This window comes from Sesamum indicum, linkage group LG6 (genome assembly GCF_000512975.1).
Source record: "Sesamum indicum cultivar Zhongzhi No. 13 linkage group LG6, S_indicum_v1.0, whole genome shotgun sequence".
Taxonomy (NCBI): domain Eukaryota; kingdom Viridiplantae; phylum Streptophyta; class Magnoliopsida; order Lamiales; family Pedaliaceae; genus Sesamum; species Sesamum indicum.
In genome coordinates, this window is record NC_026150.1 from 22,047,205 (window position 1) to 22,060,855 (window position 13,651).

The 13,651-nt window shown below is 35.0% G+C and overlaps 3 protein-coding genes across 6 annotated transcripts in view; 2 read left to right on the forward strand and 1 right to left on the reverse strand.

Annotated features, from left to right (window-relative positions):
- The window catches only part of LOC105165827 (protein transport protein Sec61 subunit alpha-like), a 4,311-nt gene extending 171 nt beyond the window's left edge, over positions 1-4,140 (reverse strand). The window contains exons 1-7 of the mRNA XM_020694238.1: positions 4,119-4,140; positions 2,887-3,256; positions 2,166-2,393; positions 1,721-2,075; positions 1,507-1,631; positions 1,281-1,416; positions 1-43 (exon numbers count right to left, since the gene is read on the reverse strand). Of these exons, the coding sequence (XP_020549897.1) occupies positions 1-43; positions 1,281-1,416; positions 1,507-1,631; positions 1,721-2,075; positions 2,166-2,393; positions 2,887-3,230 (1,231 nt within the window). The 5' untranslated portion in view covers positions 3,231-3,256; positions 4,119-4,140. The remainder of the gene's footprint in view (positions 44-1,280; positions 1,417-1,506; positions 1,632-1,720; positions 2,076-2,165; positions 2,394-2,886; positions 3,257-4,118) is intronic.
- On the forward strand, positions 7,122-11,492 carry LOC105165458. Of its 2 annotated transcripts, XM_011084476.2 has the most exons (8): positions 7,123-7,463; positions 7,748-7,868; positions 8,049-8,120; positions 8,367-8,534; positions 8,964-9,134; positions 9,309-9,518; positions 10,229-10,317; positions 10,677-11,492. In XM_011084476.2, exons 2-8 carry the CDS (start codon positions 7,784-7,786, stop codon positions 11,337-11,339), a joined length of 1,458 nt encoding a protein of 485 aa, XP_011082778.1. In that variant the 5' UTR covers positions 7,123-7,463; positions 7,748-7,783; the 3' UTR covers positions 11,340-11,492. The 2 variants fall into 2 exon arrangements, with proteins under 2 accessions (XP_020550270.1, XP_011082778.1); XM_020694611.1 differs by lacking the exon at positions 7,748-7,868 and having other exon boundaries at positions 7,122-7,584.
- Positions 11,779-13,639, forward strand: LOC105165457 (ubiquitin domain-containing protein 1). Of its 3 annotated transcripts, XM_011084474.2 has the most exons (5): positions 11,779-12,116; positions 12,425-12,470; positions 12,628-12,750; positions 13,048-13,167; positions 13,259-13,639. In XM_011084474.2, exons 2-5 carry the CDS (start codon positions 12,434-12,436, stop codon positions 13,324-13,326), a joined length of 348 nt encoding a protein of 115 aa, XP_011082776.1. In that variant the 5' UTR covers positions 11,779-12,116; positions 12,425-12,433; the 3' UTR covers positions 13,327-13,639. The 3 variants fall into 3 exon arrangements, with proteins under 3 accessions (XP_011082776.1, XP_020550271.1, XP_020550272.1); XM_020694612.1 differs by lacking the exon at positions 11,779-12,116 and having other exon boundaries at positions 12,125-12,470; XM_020694613.1 differs by lacking the exon at positions 11,779-12,116 and having other exon boundaries at positions 12,125-12,470; positions 13,262-13,639.

A 13,651-nucleotide genomic window follows, 5' to 3' on the forward strand; every position in this document is an offset into this window, starting at 1 on the left:
GTAAATTGGATTCTCGATGTCCAGGCATCACCATTTGTTGTTCCTGAGAATTTTCCAAAAGTGTAAGTAAAGATGGCTACAATCTAAGTTCCCACTCCTTTTCCAATCATAAGATTATTATATCAAACAAAATCATCTATTAATATGTTTCTGCAGTGATGCCATATTTTCTCATGCACAACTGGCCCACAGAGTACCATGTTCAGGAATCACCAAACCGCAAGAAATTGAATGAATGATGAGAGATGATGCTTCTTGCTAGTGGGTTATGGTTACATTTTAACATTTCTAATTTCTCAATTGTCATTGGAACATCCAACAAGAATAAGATTTCTGTTCAATGTATCTCTGAAGGTTATGATTGTTGTGGGAACAAGAGTTACAGAGGAAGCAATAAACCCAAGTGAAAGAGACCTGTTCTGATAAGATAGATATTACCTTAATTTTAATTAATAAGATTCCACATAACCAATCCACTTTGGAAAACTTAAGCAATTTGTCATGATCTTCACAGTCTTGATTCAGGGGAAACTGATGCAAGACTAGAAAGTTCATTACCATACACACAAATTAAGTGATAATGAAGTTTGTTGCCTAGTGTAACCTTGTCGTTTAACAAAGAGGTCCTGGGTTCAAATCTCGTTGCCATCCATTTATGAAAGAAAAGAAATGTTTCACGTGCAGAGTTTGCATGTGAATGGAGTATGTTAAGATATTGACATTAAATTATCATCCTCTCTAACAGTTCAAGTTTTTAAATGAGGTGATCATCTATCTCATAAAAAACAAAAATAAAATTCCACATGAAAGGAGAATTTTAGGCTATTACTAGATGACAGCACCCCTACCAAGGCAATTTTTTCAGCAATATGCTAAGAAATCCCATAGGTCAAAACCAAATAGTAAACAACATTCAAATTCGCATATTATCAGCATCATTCTAAGAGACCTGATCTGAGAAAAACAGGCGTTAGTGCTTTTCAAATGCTCAAAATGGCATCCAAGCCATTCCTGAAAAGGTTAAATATATATTCACATGAAATGCAAAAAATATACCTAAAATTAAGGGGGAAACATTAAACACCTAAGCTCATGCCAATCATGTGATGAATATATTTGATTCTCGTACCCACACAAATCTCTTTATGGTGCATAAATTCATGGCTGCTTAAAGGCAGTTAATGGGAGTTTTTGCCAAAGCTGTCTTGAAACTTAATACTGGGCTATTACAAAATTTTAAAAAAACGGAGATTAAACCATTAAAATGAGTATGAAAATACCTTCAGCTGCTTAGCAACATCTTTAGCTGAGGATCCTGAGACCTCAATCCATGTTTTTGAGAATAAAGCACATGCTGACAGCATAAACACAATATAAAATAGTCCATGGAAAGGATTGGCCAGTATATCTGACAAGCTGCAAAACAACAGAAATCATTCAAAAGTGAGTGGAGTTAAAACCAAGTTAAGCTCTTCAACACAGAAACATGAAAACAACATTACTTACCTTGATGGTGCAGTTATATAATAAGCAAGACCCCCAACAGGGACGGATTGACCAGAGTATTCAGATTCCTTCCACTTCCCCAAAAGGTTCACAAGAAAATTTCCACTGTATCTCCTGTACAGCAACTGTGGGAATACAAACAACAATAACTAGCATCAATACTCGAGAAATAAATCTCCCCCGAAGCATTCATACAGCGGGAATAGTTTATTACCTGGGAAATAAAGTAGAGGTTGGATACAAGTGCAGACTGTAAAATAATAGGCATGTTGGAAGTGTAGAACAACTTAATTGGATATGAACCCTGTTGTCCACGAGCATTCTTTGACCTCACAGGCAAAACAACACGGAACCCTTGGAAGTAAATGACAATAAGGAAGATCAAGACTGTGGCGAGCAAGTTAGTAACATTGGGAAGATTCTGCCGGTAGAATGCCTCTCGCAAAGCCCGAACCTTGTCTGTCCGAGTTATCAATAAATGGAATAATGCAATAACAGCACCTTCAAATTCAGCTCCACGCCCACTGTTGATGGTGGTTGGGCTAAATGCTTTCCAGATGATGTTTTCACTGTTAAATAAGAAAACTCTATAGTGGTAAATACCCTTGCTCTTGTCTCAAATAAACGAATTCAGAATAAATAGAACAGTCGCCACTTACCAAATATTGGTTGCGATGAAGAGTGAAATACCAGAGCCCAGACCATATCCCTTCTGGAGAAGTTCATCCAGGCAAATTACAATAATACCAGCAAAGCAAAGTTGCAGAATAATAAGGATTGCATTCCCAACTCCAAGTTGGCTAACACTACCATACATTCCAGAAAGAACGTATGCAACAGCCTCCCCAACTGCTATCAAGATGCCCAACAACTTCTGAGCACCATTTCTGGTAAATAGAGAAAGGAAAATAATCATCACCAAGACAGTAATTATAGAAGATTGAACAATATAAAGAAGCGCTGTGTCTATTGCTAATTTGAAACATTCCAAAACATCCCATGAAAGATAAGAGGACATGACTTAAAAACTTAACTTGCACATATAGCAAAATGTAAGACTGCACATTCTCTCCAGATAAATTTGAAATGCAAAAGATACAAGTAGATACAGAAATATCAGGGCTCCTCAAAAAACCGAAGCCCAGTATCTTTTTACCCTTATGAGTTCAAAGCAGTCTTGCTAAATTATGTTTAAAGTTCCAAGTTACGTTGCTTAAGTATAGTCCAATTTGTAAATACTCACAAGCTACCAATAACAATATTAAAGAGCTCAAGAGAATCCACCAGCCAGACCTATCTGTGCTATCCTATACAATTCACTATATTCAAACCAAAATTACTAAAACACAAAGAACATAATACGCCAGTTGTTATACTTACAAAAGGGCTCGATCCTCTCGCACGTTGTTATCAACTTCAATGATCTTTGATCCCGCTAAGAGTTGCATAACCAGTCCAGAGGTCACTATGGGTGTGATTCCAAGCTCCATCACCGTCCCCCTGTTTGAGGCAAGAATAACACGCATCCAATAGAATGGATCTGCACCTGTTGTGGAGTGTATGCCATATAATGGCAGCTGACTGCAGACCAGGAAAATAAACAGGGATATTACAGTGTATATAACCTTCTCTCTGAAAGGAACTTTTCTGTCTGCACTCTGAACCTCGGGCAGGAATGAAAGAAAGGGCCGAACCAAATGGAGCACTCTAAATCCACCTCCCATTTTTGTAGATTGAACTATTTCAACAACTGCATGTCACATTGGAAAGCGAAATCCTTCAGCAATATGAACAAGGACAACATACAATTCAGAGGGCATTGGATAATTCAAATGCTGATGCATCAGAAACTTAACTTTAGCACAATAAGACCACGTTCACATAATATTTTGTTATAAACTTATAAACTTGTTTCCCTCACAACTAATTAGCGTTCCAAATTCGCTCTCAAGTTTTCCAACAAAATTAATTTTGCTTAATACTCAACCATATTTGTTTGAAGAGATCTAAGCACAAGATATCTTTGCAAAACTAAAAGAGGAAGATGTTATTTGCTCATTCCATAAAAAGTCTTATGTTTAGATTCCTGCCCTATGCAACAAGACCTTGAACACTTTCGGTGTACGCCAAAACAACTCTCTCCATGTACCTAGCGGGGTTCTCATTCTTTACAACAAAGAGCCACTAAAGTATTAAACCTAAATCAGCAAACATAAACTCGCATACGTCAGGCCACCAATACTGCAGCGAAAGAAAAATAACTGAAAAACAGCAATACCAATTCAGATACACGAGAGATAATGATTTAGTTTACCTTAACAGTAAATTTGCGATACCGTAATAAAATCAAACTAAAATAATCTAACACACACCAAACAAAAAGAAGAAGAAAGAAAAAAGGCAATCAGATGCAGAATGTGACGTAGATCTGTAATCCAAGTAAGATCTATTCTACGATCCCCTTTTTCATTTCTCCAAATCTCATAACAATTTCAACAAAGCTGAAGTCAACAGGAAAACTAATCAAATCGAACAAAAACAACGGAAAAGAAAAACAAAAAAGATAAAACACTATATAATTCGATGAACACACAAACTTTAGGTTACGTAACAGATCTGAAACTCTTCGAATGATCTGAACAGAGACAGAGAGAAGAACAATTACGAACCAGGACGGAGAAATCGATCGGACTTCAGAGATCCAATTCTACAGTTTGATATTTCTCGATTTATTTATATATAGATTTATATTATCGGGAGTGTTTGGGTGTGAATAGAAGAATTGCTGATGTAGACACCGAGACACCGCATACAGCCAATAAGCAGATAACACGTATGATAGAGAGTTCTGAGCTGTACAAGTTCGACTCGGTCACGCTCTGCTCCACTCCAATTTCAAATGGGACATTAAAATGTTTTGCAAAATATTTAAAAATATATTATAAATTATTTAATAAAATTTTTCAGTAAACATTTTAATTATTTTAATGAAATCCAACTCTAAGATATTTGATATAAGTATAAATTTTGAAATAAGTTTAGATAAACGCTTGTTTTTGGTCAAATATTAATGTAATAAAATTTTATTATCTTTTAAGAAGTAATGAGACTTATAAAGAAAAAAAATATGTGTACTTAGGTAACTTTCTTTTAATTCTTCATATAGAAAAATATTAGTTATTTTATGTCCAACTTTGGTGCTGAAAATCAAAATATATTTGGTAATATCTTAATTTCTAAATTAAGTTTGTTTATTCGGCTCCACCTCGATCCACGTATATTATATTAATATTAGATTATCATAATATCACTGAATTATTGTGTTTTATTTAAATAGGTCGTAATTATTATACCTACACTCCTTTATATAGGGTAAATATTACTTTTGATCCCTCAGGCATACCACTTATTTAAATTTGGTCTCTTATGTTTCTTTCTCATCAAACTTATTCCGTCGTGTTAATATATTTTTGTCCCTTTCATTATCTTGAAACTAACAATTCCTTGAAGGAAAAAAATATATATATATATATATTGTTTTTGCTGCCCAAATGACTCAAAATCGAGACCTTATGGAAAAATTCAAAACTTTTATCACTCCCCCAAATACATCACTTATTTAATATTTTAAATGAAACATTACTTAATAAATATAACTTACTTAAAAAACTATTCCCACTACCAAATGGATTCAAATTTGAGACATTGTGTAAAGGATTCAATGCTTTTATTACACCACCAAATGCACCATGTAGTTCTTCTACTAGATAAAATATTACATTATACATTAATGTAACAATGTCATAAATCACAATACATAAAAGTACATTAAAAATATACATAAAAGTTATGAGCAAATACATAAAATTTTTCAACGTGATTTTGAGATGTGTTAACGTGTTTTTATTTAAAATTAATGTATATGTAATATTTTATCTAGTGAATTAATTATGTAGTACACTTGGCAGAGTAGCAATGTCTCAAGTTTAAGTCTTTCTGATAGGAGAAATAGTTTTTTAATTAAGTTTATTTATTAAGTAATATTTCATTTAGAAAAATAATTAAGTAACGCACTTGGTGGAGTGGTAATCATTAAATTTTTTCATAAGGTCTTGGTTTTAAATCCTTTGGGCAGCAAAAATAGTTTTTTTTTTTTTTTCAAGAAATCCGTTAGTTTTAATGGAAAGATAACGAATTTGAGAGACTAAGTTTGATGAGAGGAAAACATGAGGGATCAAATTTGGATAAATAATTTTTAAAAAAGTACCCATACACTCCCCAAAAACGTTAATATTATTATACAAACTACCCATACTTTTTAACTGTTGGGAATGGTTTTTATAATTAAGTGAAAGACACGAGTAATGTGTGTAAATAAATAATAAATTATACATATAGATGTAATTATCCCATAAAATTATTAATCTTATAATACAAAATTTGACTAATTTACTTATTGTTATTAATCAACTCGAGCAAGTTAAACTTGTTGAGACCATGTTCAAGTTGATATTGATCACATAAATTTTTCAGTTTGCAAATATAATTATGAGATGAGAAAAAATATGAACAAATGCATTTTTATTGATTTAAAAGAAAGTGAATACAATATATGATTTGAAAATAATCACCTGATTCTTCACTCAGAATGTGGATCCAAAGGTTTGAGAATTGTTCTTGGACGTGGATGAGTAATCTCCTCCGAATTTATGAAACAAACTACGTGTCACCTTAAATTTTTAATTGATAATTTATTCTAAAATTTTTATGTCAACTGAAATTACATGAGTTATATCTTTTTTTCTTAAACTTTAACTTAGAAGATATTTCATTTTCTAAAATATTTAAACAGTATCTGATTTTTTTAAATAATAAATTTATAAAATACAAAAATATGATATTGAATTTTCAAATTAAGATTGTTTTTGTTTAGAATTTGGGCTTCAACATGGGCTTTAAGACAAGCCAGGGCGGCCCATATTGCTCCCTTCTCTTATACTAACAGTTGTGGTATATATTTTTGCGTTCGTATAATAAATAAATTTTTTATATTTTAAAATATATTATAAATAAAAATTAAATAATTAAATTAATACAAGTTTTAAGAAAGATAAATAAATTGATTATTTTATTAATTAAAAAATATTTTTAGAATATTAAAAAATTAGCACAATAATGTTAAAACTGTTACTTTGTAACTATAATATTTATTTTCTTTATAAATAGTAAATATAATTATTGATAATTAATTCTAATTTGAATTACTAATTCCTAATAAGAAATCGAGTTTTATTCATACTAAGCTGATTAATTATTAAACTTAAATTCATAAGATCAAATAAGTAATTATTTATATGATAATTAAATTAAATTAAAGATATTATTATGATTTGTAAGTGTTTCAATTCCAACCAAAAGGAGGGGGGGGAGGAGTTTCGGGCCCCAACCCTACCCGGTGATGATTTTTGTCCAGGATCCGAACCCACGGCATTGAAGCACAAGGTTTCACCGGGTGGGTCATATTTGAACTCACCGGCCATATCATTATTATTCCGGATAAGCTACCGCGTTCACACGTACGAAATCAGCTTATACGAAAAGCGGTTTTCAGTGACCGCACAGTACTCATTTGGATTTTCTCACAAATTCATCGAAAGATGTACTTTTCACCTGTGGAATTAACAAAATCTTTTTTTTGAAAAAAGGGAAGCAGCTGCCGTAAAAACTCAATGAAAGGAGAGCAAAAAAAGGCCGTGTGAAAAGGCTGCTTCCAAACTGGTACATTTATACACAGTCCGGGCTTTAAGCTAAATTCGTCGTCAATGTGCTTAAATCTACGCTTCTGTACTTCGTTTTTCATGTACCCTTTAAATGAGAGAAGCTAGAACAGTCTCTTGTGGGAGTTCTTGATTTCTGCTGTTTCTGATCTGCGTAAGTGCACGCACAACGCACACCATATATCTTTTTTTGAGCTTGAACTTCTGGGAAAAGGGATGAGGTCAGCCCTCGTGTTTCTTGTTCTGCTAGGCCCGTTTGTCGCCTGTGTGTTTGAGTTTCAAGCTGAAGCTGCACCTGCTGGTAACTTTTTTTTTTTTTTAATAAAATCTTTTGAGGGGAAAAGGGGTTATGTTTACTGAAACAGTAAAAAAGATTCAGAATGATGGGATTTTTTGCGTCTTTGCTTAATGGGTTTTCTTTTTTTCGTCTAGAAGTTTGTGTTCTTGCGCACAACGCACACCATATATCTTTTTTTGAGCTTGAACTTCTGGGAAAAGGGATGAGGTCAGCCCTCGTGTTTCTTGTTCTGCTAGGCCCGTTTGTCGCCTGTGTGTTTGAGTTTCAAGCTGAAGCTGCACCTGCTGGTAACTTTTTTTTTTTTTTAATAAAATCTTTTGAGGGGAAAAGGGGTTATGTTTACTGAAACAGTAAAAAAGATTCAGAATGATGGGATTTTTTGCGTCTTTGCTTAATGGGTTTTCTTTTTTTCGTCTAGAAGTTTGTGTTCTTGAGTTCTTGATTTATTTTTGGAAAATGTGATTCAGGGCCGTTGATAAAGCACTTGTCCTCTCTTGTGAAATGGACTAGGTCCTCCTCCAAAACGCCCCATCAATCAGGTTGAACAAGCATCGTTAATTTTCTTTGTTGCTAGTTTTAGATTCTTGTTTCTTGTATTTTTCACTTAATTGTTGTTCGTATGTCTCTGTTTCTGTATGAGCACCGTTAACAACTATGGCTATGGCTTATTCTAATCTTTAGGACATATTTTATTCCTAATGATGGGATCCAACTTTAGCTGAAACAATGTTTGGAAAGATTAAAATTAATATGCCTGTATACTTGCATTATTGGCCTTCTTGCAGATGGGAATGTGCTTCAATTCGAAGATGGATATTTAGTTGAGACTGTTGTTGAAGGGAATGAACTTGGGGTTGTTCCATACTCCATCCGCGTCTCACAAGATGGAGAGCTCTTTGCCGTCGATGCTGTCAATAGCAACATTGTTCGAATTACGCCTCCATTATCCCAATGTGAGCTTTTCCTCTATTTCCTTGCACTAGTTATCACCTTCTTGAGCTTATCCAAGATTGATAACTAAAAATCAATTTTCTATGCTGTGGCAACTCTGTTTGTCTTGGTCCTGCTTTTTTCCTACTTTTTAAACAAATAACGTATGATTTAGTTTCTACTGTTTCATGTCATCACTCTTGTTTTATGGGACTTGTGAATGCATCATTATTTGTTATCTTTTGCGGTAACTGGAGTTGCGTTAGTTGAGATTGTTTAAGGAAAGGGTTGTATCTCATATCTTGTTTTTAATTGTCAAAGATTATGTGTTCACACAAACAATTGAGGATGTACTTGACCCAAAAACTTTCACCTCTTACATGTTGTAGTTATGTTATATTTTATCTGATTCTTGGCTTCTTAATTCACTGTCAGTTTTGCAATTTATGCAGATAGCAGGGCAAGATTGGTTGCAGGATCATTCCAGGGTCACACTGGCCATGTGGATGGAAAACCTAGTGACGCTCGCTTTAATCATCCAAAGGGGGTTACCATGGATGATAAAGGGAATGTTTATGTTGCTGATACCTCAAATCTTGCCGTTAGAAAGATTGGAGAAGCAGGTGTTTGCAATACTTGTGTGTTACCTGAGTTTTTGTTTCTAAAAATTGAGTGTATGCTAGATGCTGTAAAATCACTAATTCTGAATAACTTATAAATAAGAGGCTGTCTTAGCATCCTCAGAAGAAAGAAGTAGAATTTAGGAGAATAATCTAAGTTGGGACTTCTAATTACAGGTGTGACAACTATTGCTGGGGGAAAATCAAATGTCGCTGGATACAGGGATGGACCAAGTGAAGATGCAAAATTTTCAAATGATTTTGATGTCATATATGTTAGGCCTACCTGTTCATTGTTAGTTATTGATAGGGGCAATGCAGCTCTTCGTCAAATCTCTCTAAATAAAGAGGACTGTGATTATGAAAACAGCTCCGTTTCACCTACAGGTTTGTGGATTGTCTTCAAGTGTTTGCGATTACACGTGTTCTTTAAAGTTCAGCATCTTTGTTGCTAAATTAAGTGCTTGACACATTTAATTTTGCCTTAAATCGGTGATCAGAGTTGCAGTAACTTATTATGCTTATCTAAACTTTTAAAAGTTTTTCTGTTAAACTGCAAACAGAAATATATGTTCTTCCTAGTAATGTTCTAATCAGTGGATTTTATGGACGAAATAAGTGCTCTGAATCAAATAGACCCGTACATGCAAATGAGAAATAGTAGAACATTGCTTCTATTTGATATTATTGTTGGACCGGGTCATTTAGTCATTTATAATGCTAACTCAAGGAAACTCATCGTTAAAAAAAAAAATAAAAAAAATCAAGGAAACTCATCGTTCCAAGTGCTGGAGTTTATTTGAACGATGAAACTTAAAGATTAAATCATTTTTTTTTTACTTTATATCTGAGTTAACTGTGCAATATCTGTATTGTGTCCTATTTGCTGGAAAGCTTTTATCTCCAATCAGACATGGCTGCACTTTGCAGAACTAATGTCATCTCCGCTTTCAAACTGTCAACTATGTGAAATTAGTCAATATCTGATGTCAGATTGAGATTGATTCTAGTGATAGAAAAGGAGCCACCAGTGTGAAGTCTATTGTTTTATATGAAAACATTTTTGTCTGGCTCTAATGATCTGACATTTCATGCAGATCTTCTTATGGTTGCTGGTGCTATCTTAATAGGGTATGCTTCATGCATACTCCAACAAGGATTTGGTGGTTCTTTTTTCTCCAAGATGGTATATTCTCCAAGTGTAAAGTTTGCATTCTATTTTTTAATCTTACCCAAGAGTTTGTCAGTGTTTCAGCTCCATCTCTTCTATTACCTTATCGAGCTGTCTTTTCCCAGTGATAAATGGAAAAAATATAGTATAGCAAATAGCCACAGAATTTATCAGTTGTGGTTTGTGAAAGTTTCAGCACCCCTTTAATACATTCTCAAGATAAAAATGTCAAAACCCCTTCCCACTGGCCAAATGTTCAATTAAATGGACCAAGAAAACTAGTTTTGCATTTCTGTGATTTGTCAGGTTTACTTTTGAAAGTCTCTATGTAAAGATGGATTAAAGGATAAGTGTTCCATTATGTACAACTGCAGAAAGAGCATACTGGAACTAAAATCGAGGAGCAATCAGTAAGCAAGGAGATGCCCACTCCTATTGACGTGACTGTCAAGGAAGATCAAGAAGCTGCATGGCCATCATTTGGGCAATTGGTCTGGGACCTTACCAAACTTGCACCGGAAGCATTAGGTGGCATCTTTCTTCAGTTCATCCCCTCGCGTTTCAGCGGAAAGATGATCCCCAGAAGAGGTCTCACTCCACTGAAAGATTCTCTCATTATGCCTGAAGATGAAGCTCAGCCTTCTTCCGCATTAAAACAGTGTGCTCCTACTCCTCTTTCTGAAACCAGGCAGGCCCACGGTCCAATGCCTAGTGAGAGATTCTCAGACGTTAAACCCCCTAAAATGAGATCCACCAGCTTAAAAGACCCTTCTCTATCAAGCAAGCACAGGTCTTCCAGAAGACAAGAATACGCTGAGTTTTATGGATCTGGTGAGGTTCCTCAGTATGGACAAGTAAGATCTAAGAGCCAGAAAGAAAGAACAAAGCATCGTCAACGAGAGAAAAGTGGAGATGCAACATTTGCAGCACCAGCATTGGAGCCAAAGCCTGCTGAAATCAAGTCAACCAGCTATGATCCAAAGTATGACCCTTACAATTTCAGAAGCAAATATGGCGATTCGTACCGTTTTGATTAGTCTAGCACATCTTCAGCAGCATCACCTTTGGGCAAATTTATGTTCCCTCATCCAATGTAACTCTTTCGAGTATTGCAAACAAACAGAATTTGCAGAGCAATGTATGGGCAAGATCACCTCTTGGTTTTGTGCCTGTGTTATAACTAGGTTTAATATTCGACTCCCCAGTATATTTAGTGGCCTTAAACAGTACAACATCTTGTAAATCATGTGTCCTGGTGACAAATGCTGATCAATTATGGGGGTTTAACTACTAAGGATTACCATGATGCTTTTTCCAGGTATAATCCTCCAGCCTCAATGTTCACAAGTTGAATGCTATGAATTCATTCATCTTTCTCTGGTGTCGAATCCACCATTGGTTATGATACGAGTCTTTGAACCTTCTAATTATTAGTTGTATAAGAATTCTCCCATGCAGTTATATGTATAAAAGATTTTGGATGACGGCGAGGTTTACAAATCGTTACTTTTCCTGCTATAGTACTGTAGATAGACATTACCTCAACACAATTTATTGGATGGTTCACAAACTTGATAAAAAAGGTGTATTCATGACAATACATATTCAACTGATAAACCTTGGCAACTGTGATCACGGGCAGTGAAAGGTGACAGCCAACTACTCTTAACTTTTCGTTTTTGTGTTCTCCTTGTGGACAGCATTTCCCAGGTCACTTGGCCTAATCAGAATCCTTAAAAAGAGCCCATCAAAGCTAACTCAATCCATGTACATGGAGTATCAGAGCAAGAATCACCAACCAAACATAGTAACTGGTGAGTTTTCTTTCTGTCTGTTTCTTGATTAGTTCTATTAAGAGTCATGTCTGTCTTCCGCTTGACAACATGCCTATCCTAGATCTTAATGAGGAATTGCAGTTGTCGGTTCTGGCGAGTCTCACAGACATCTCCTTAAAGTTGCAAAAGAATAACTGAACACTGAAAAGGGAACTCCCGGAAGAAGCAAAATTCAATGTTTTCACACTTGAGAACTTTCTTTCCATGCACATACATACCACCATTCTCTTCATAGCATGAATCTTATCGAATGTCGTCTCTCTGACTACACGCTGGGTTGCATACAGTTGGACAACATGGGATGTGCTGGATCGTCGCAAACCAAAGCTGAGGGTGAGACAGATTTCTTGAATTCTGACATGTTCACTTTGAGGTTCTATGTTTTGTGTTTGATTGATCATTTCCCTTTGAAGTTTTGCAGTGTCTTTTCTTTCCATGACTTCTAGACCTGAGCGCTTGCACTGATGAAGTGCTATTACAATCTTTACAGGAACTGCTAAAAAGATCCGAAAGCCAAAAGCTTGGAAACATCCACAGCCGATTACAAAAAGTCAGCTCATTCAGCTAAGGGAAGAGTTTTGGGACACAGCTCCTCACTATGGTGGTACCAAAGGTAAAACCCCAGTTAGGCATATTTCAAAAGATTTTCTTACTTGGAGACCTCCCTTCAATCATCTAATCTTGAACAAACAATTTGTAGTAGAAATATAACTGCAAAGAATATAGTATAATTCCTCAAAACCTAGTAATTTATTATAAGTTAAAACTTCAACCGATGTCAACATAGTTATCTCAAATTCTGACCAAGTCAGAAACAGTGGTCCCATCCCATGTTTGGTTTGGTATATAAGGCTTTTATTCGTCTCCTCAAAGACGAAAAATTCTTGATTTTATTCTTATATCGGGGTAGAAATATGGGATGCACTCCGGGCAGCAGCAGAAGCTGATCTTACACTTGCTCAGGCAATTGTTGATAGTGCTGGTATCATAGTACAAAATCCTGATTTGACAGTTTGCTTTGACGAAAGAGGTAACTTGAACTGGGCTATATCTCTCTGATCTTCTTTTCTTGTTGCTTTGAAGATGTTTCAATCCTTCTTTATTCTTACTTCTATCTATAGCAGGTGCAAGATATGAATTACCAAAGTATGTTTTGAGCGAGCCAAAGAACTTGATACGAAGTTCCTGAAAATACGAAGGGATGCTCGATATTTGCCAAATTTGGAGTTCAATTATACATATACCTTCACATGTTGTGGAGAAAGGGAATCTGCAATCTGCTCTGTAGCCATCGTCCAACTTTGTCATCAACGATACATTTTATGGATCATTATGTGGTTTATAACAGATGTAATAATGCTATCGGACAATATGTGTCAATACAATACAACTTTCATGCTTCTGCTTCAACGAATCACGCTATCTATTCAAGAAATTGACTAGGATGAAAATATGTCTGGTATTCAACAGAGAAAATGTAATCAATTTCGTATTATGATTCATTCAAGTAATTG

Coding starts and splice junctions, on each gene's coding strand:
- LOC105165458 (XM_020694611.1), top strand. CDS start 7,500: ATGAGGTCAGCCCTCGTGTTTCTTGTTCTGCTAGGCCCGTTTGTCGCC. Junction 8,535..8,963: donor TACGCCTCCATTATCCCAAT/GTGAGCTTTTCC, acceptor CAATTTATGCAG/ATAGCAGGGCAAGATTGGTT. Junction 9,519..10,228: donor CAGCTCCGTTTCACCTACAG/GTTTGTGGATTG, acceptor CATTTCATGCAG/ATCTTCTTATGGTTGCTGGT.
- LOC105165457 (XM_020694612.1), top strand. CDS start 12,374: ATGAATCTTATCGAATGTCGTCTCTCTGACTACACGCTGGGTTGCATA. Junction 12,471..12,627: donor GTCGCAAACCAAAGCTGAGG/GTGAGACAGATT, acceptor CAATCTTTACAG/GAACTGCTAAAAAGATCCGA. Junction 12,751..13,047: donor TCACTATGGTGGTACCAAAG/GTAAAACCCCAG, acceptor ATATCGGGGTAG/AAATATGGGATGCACTCCGG.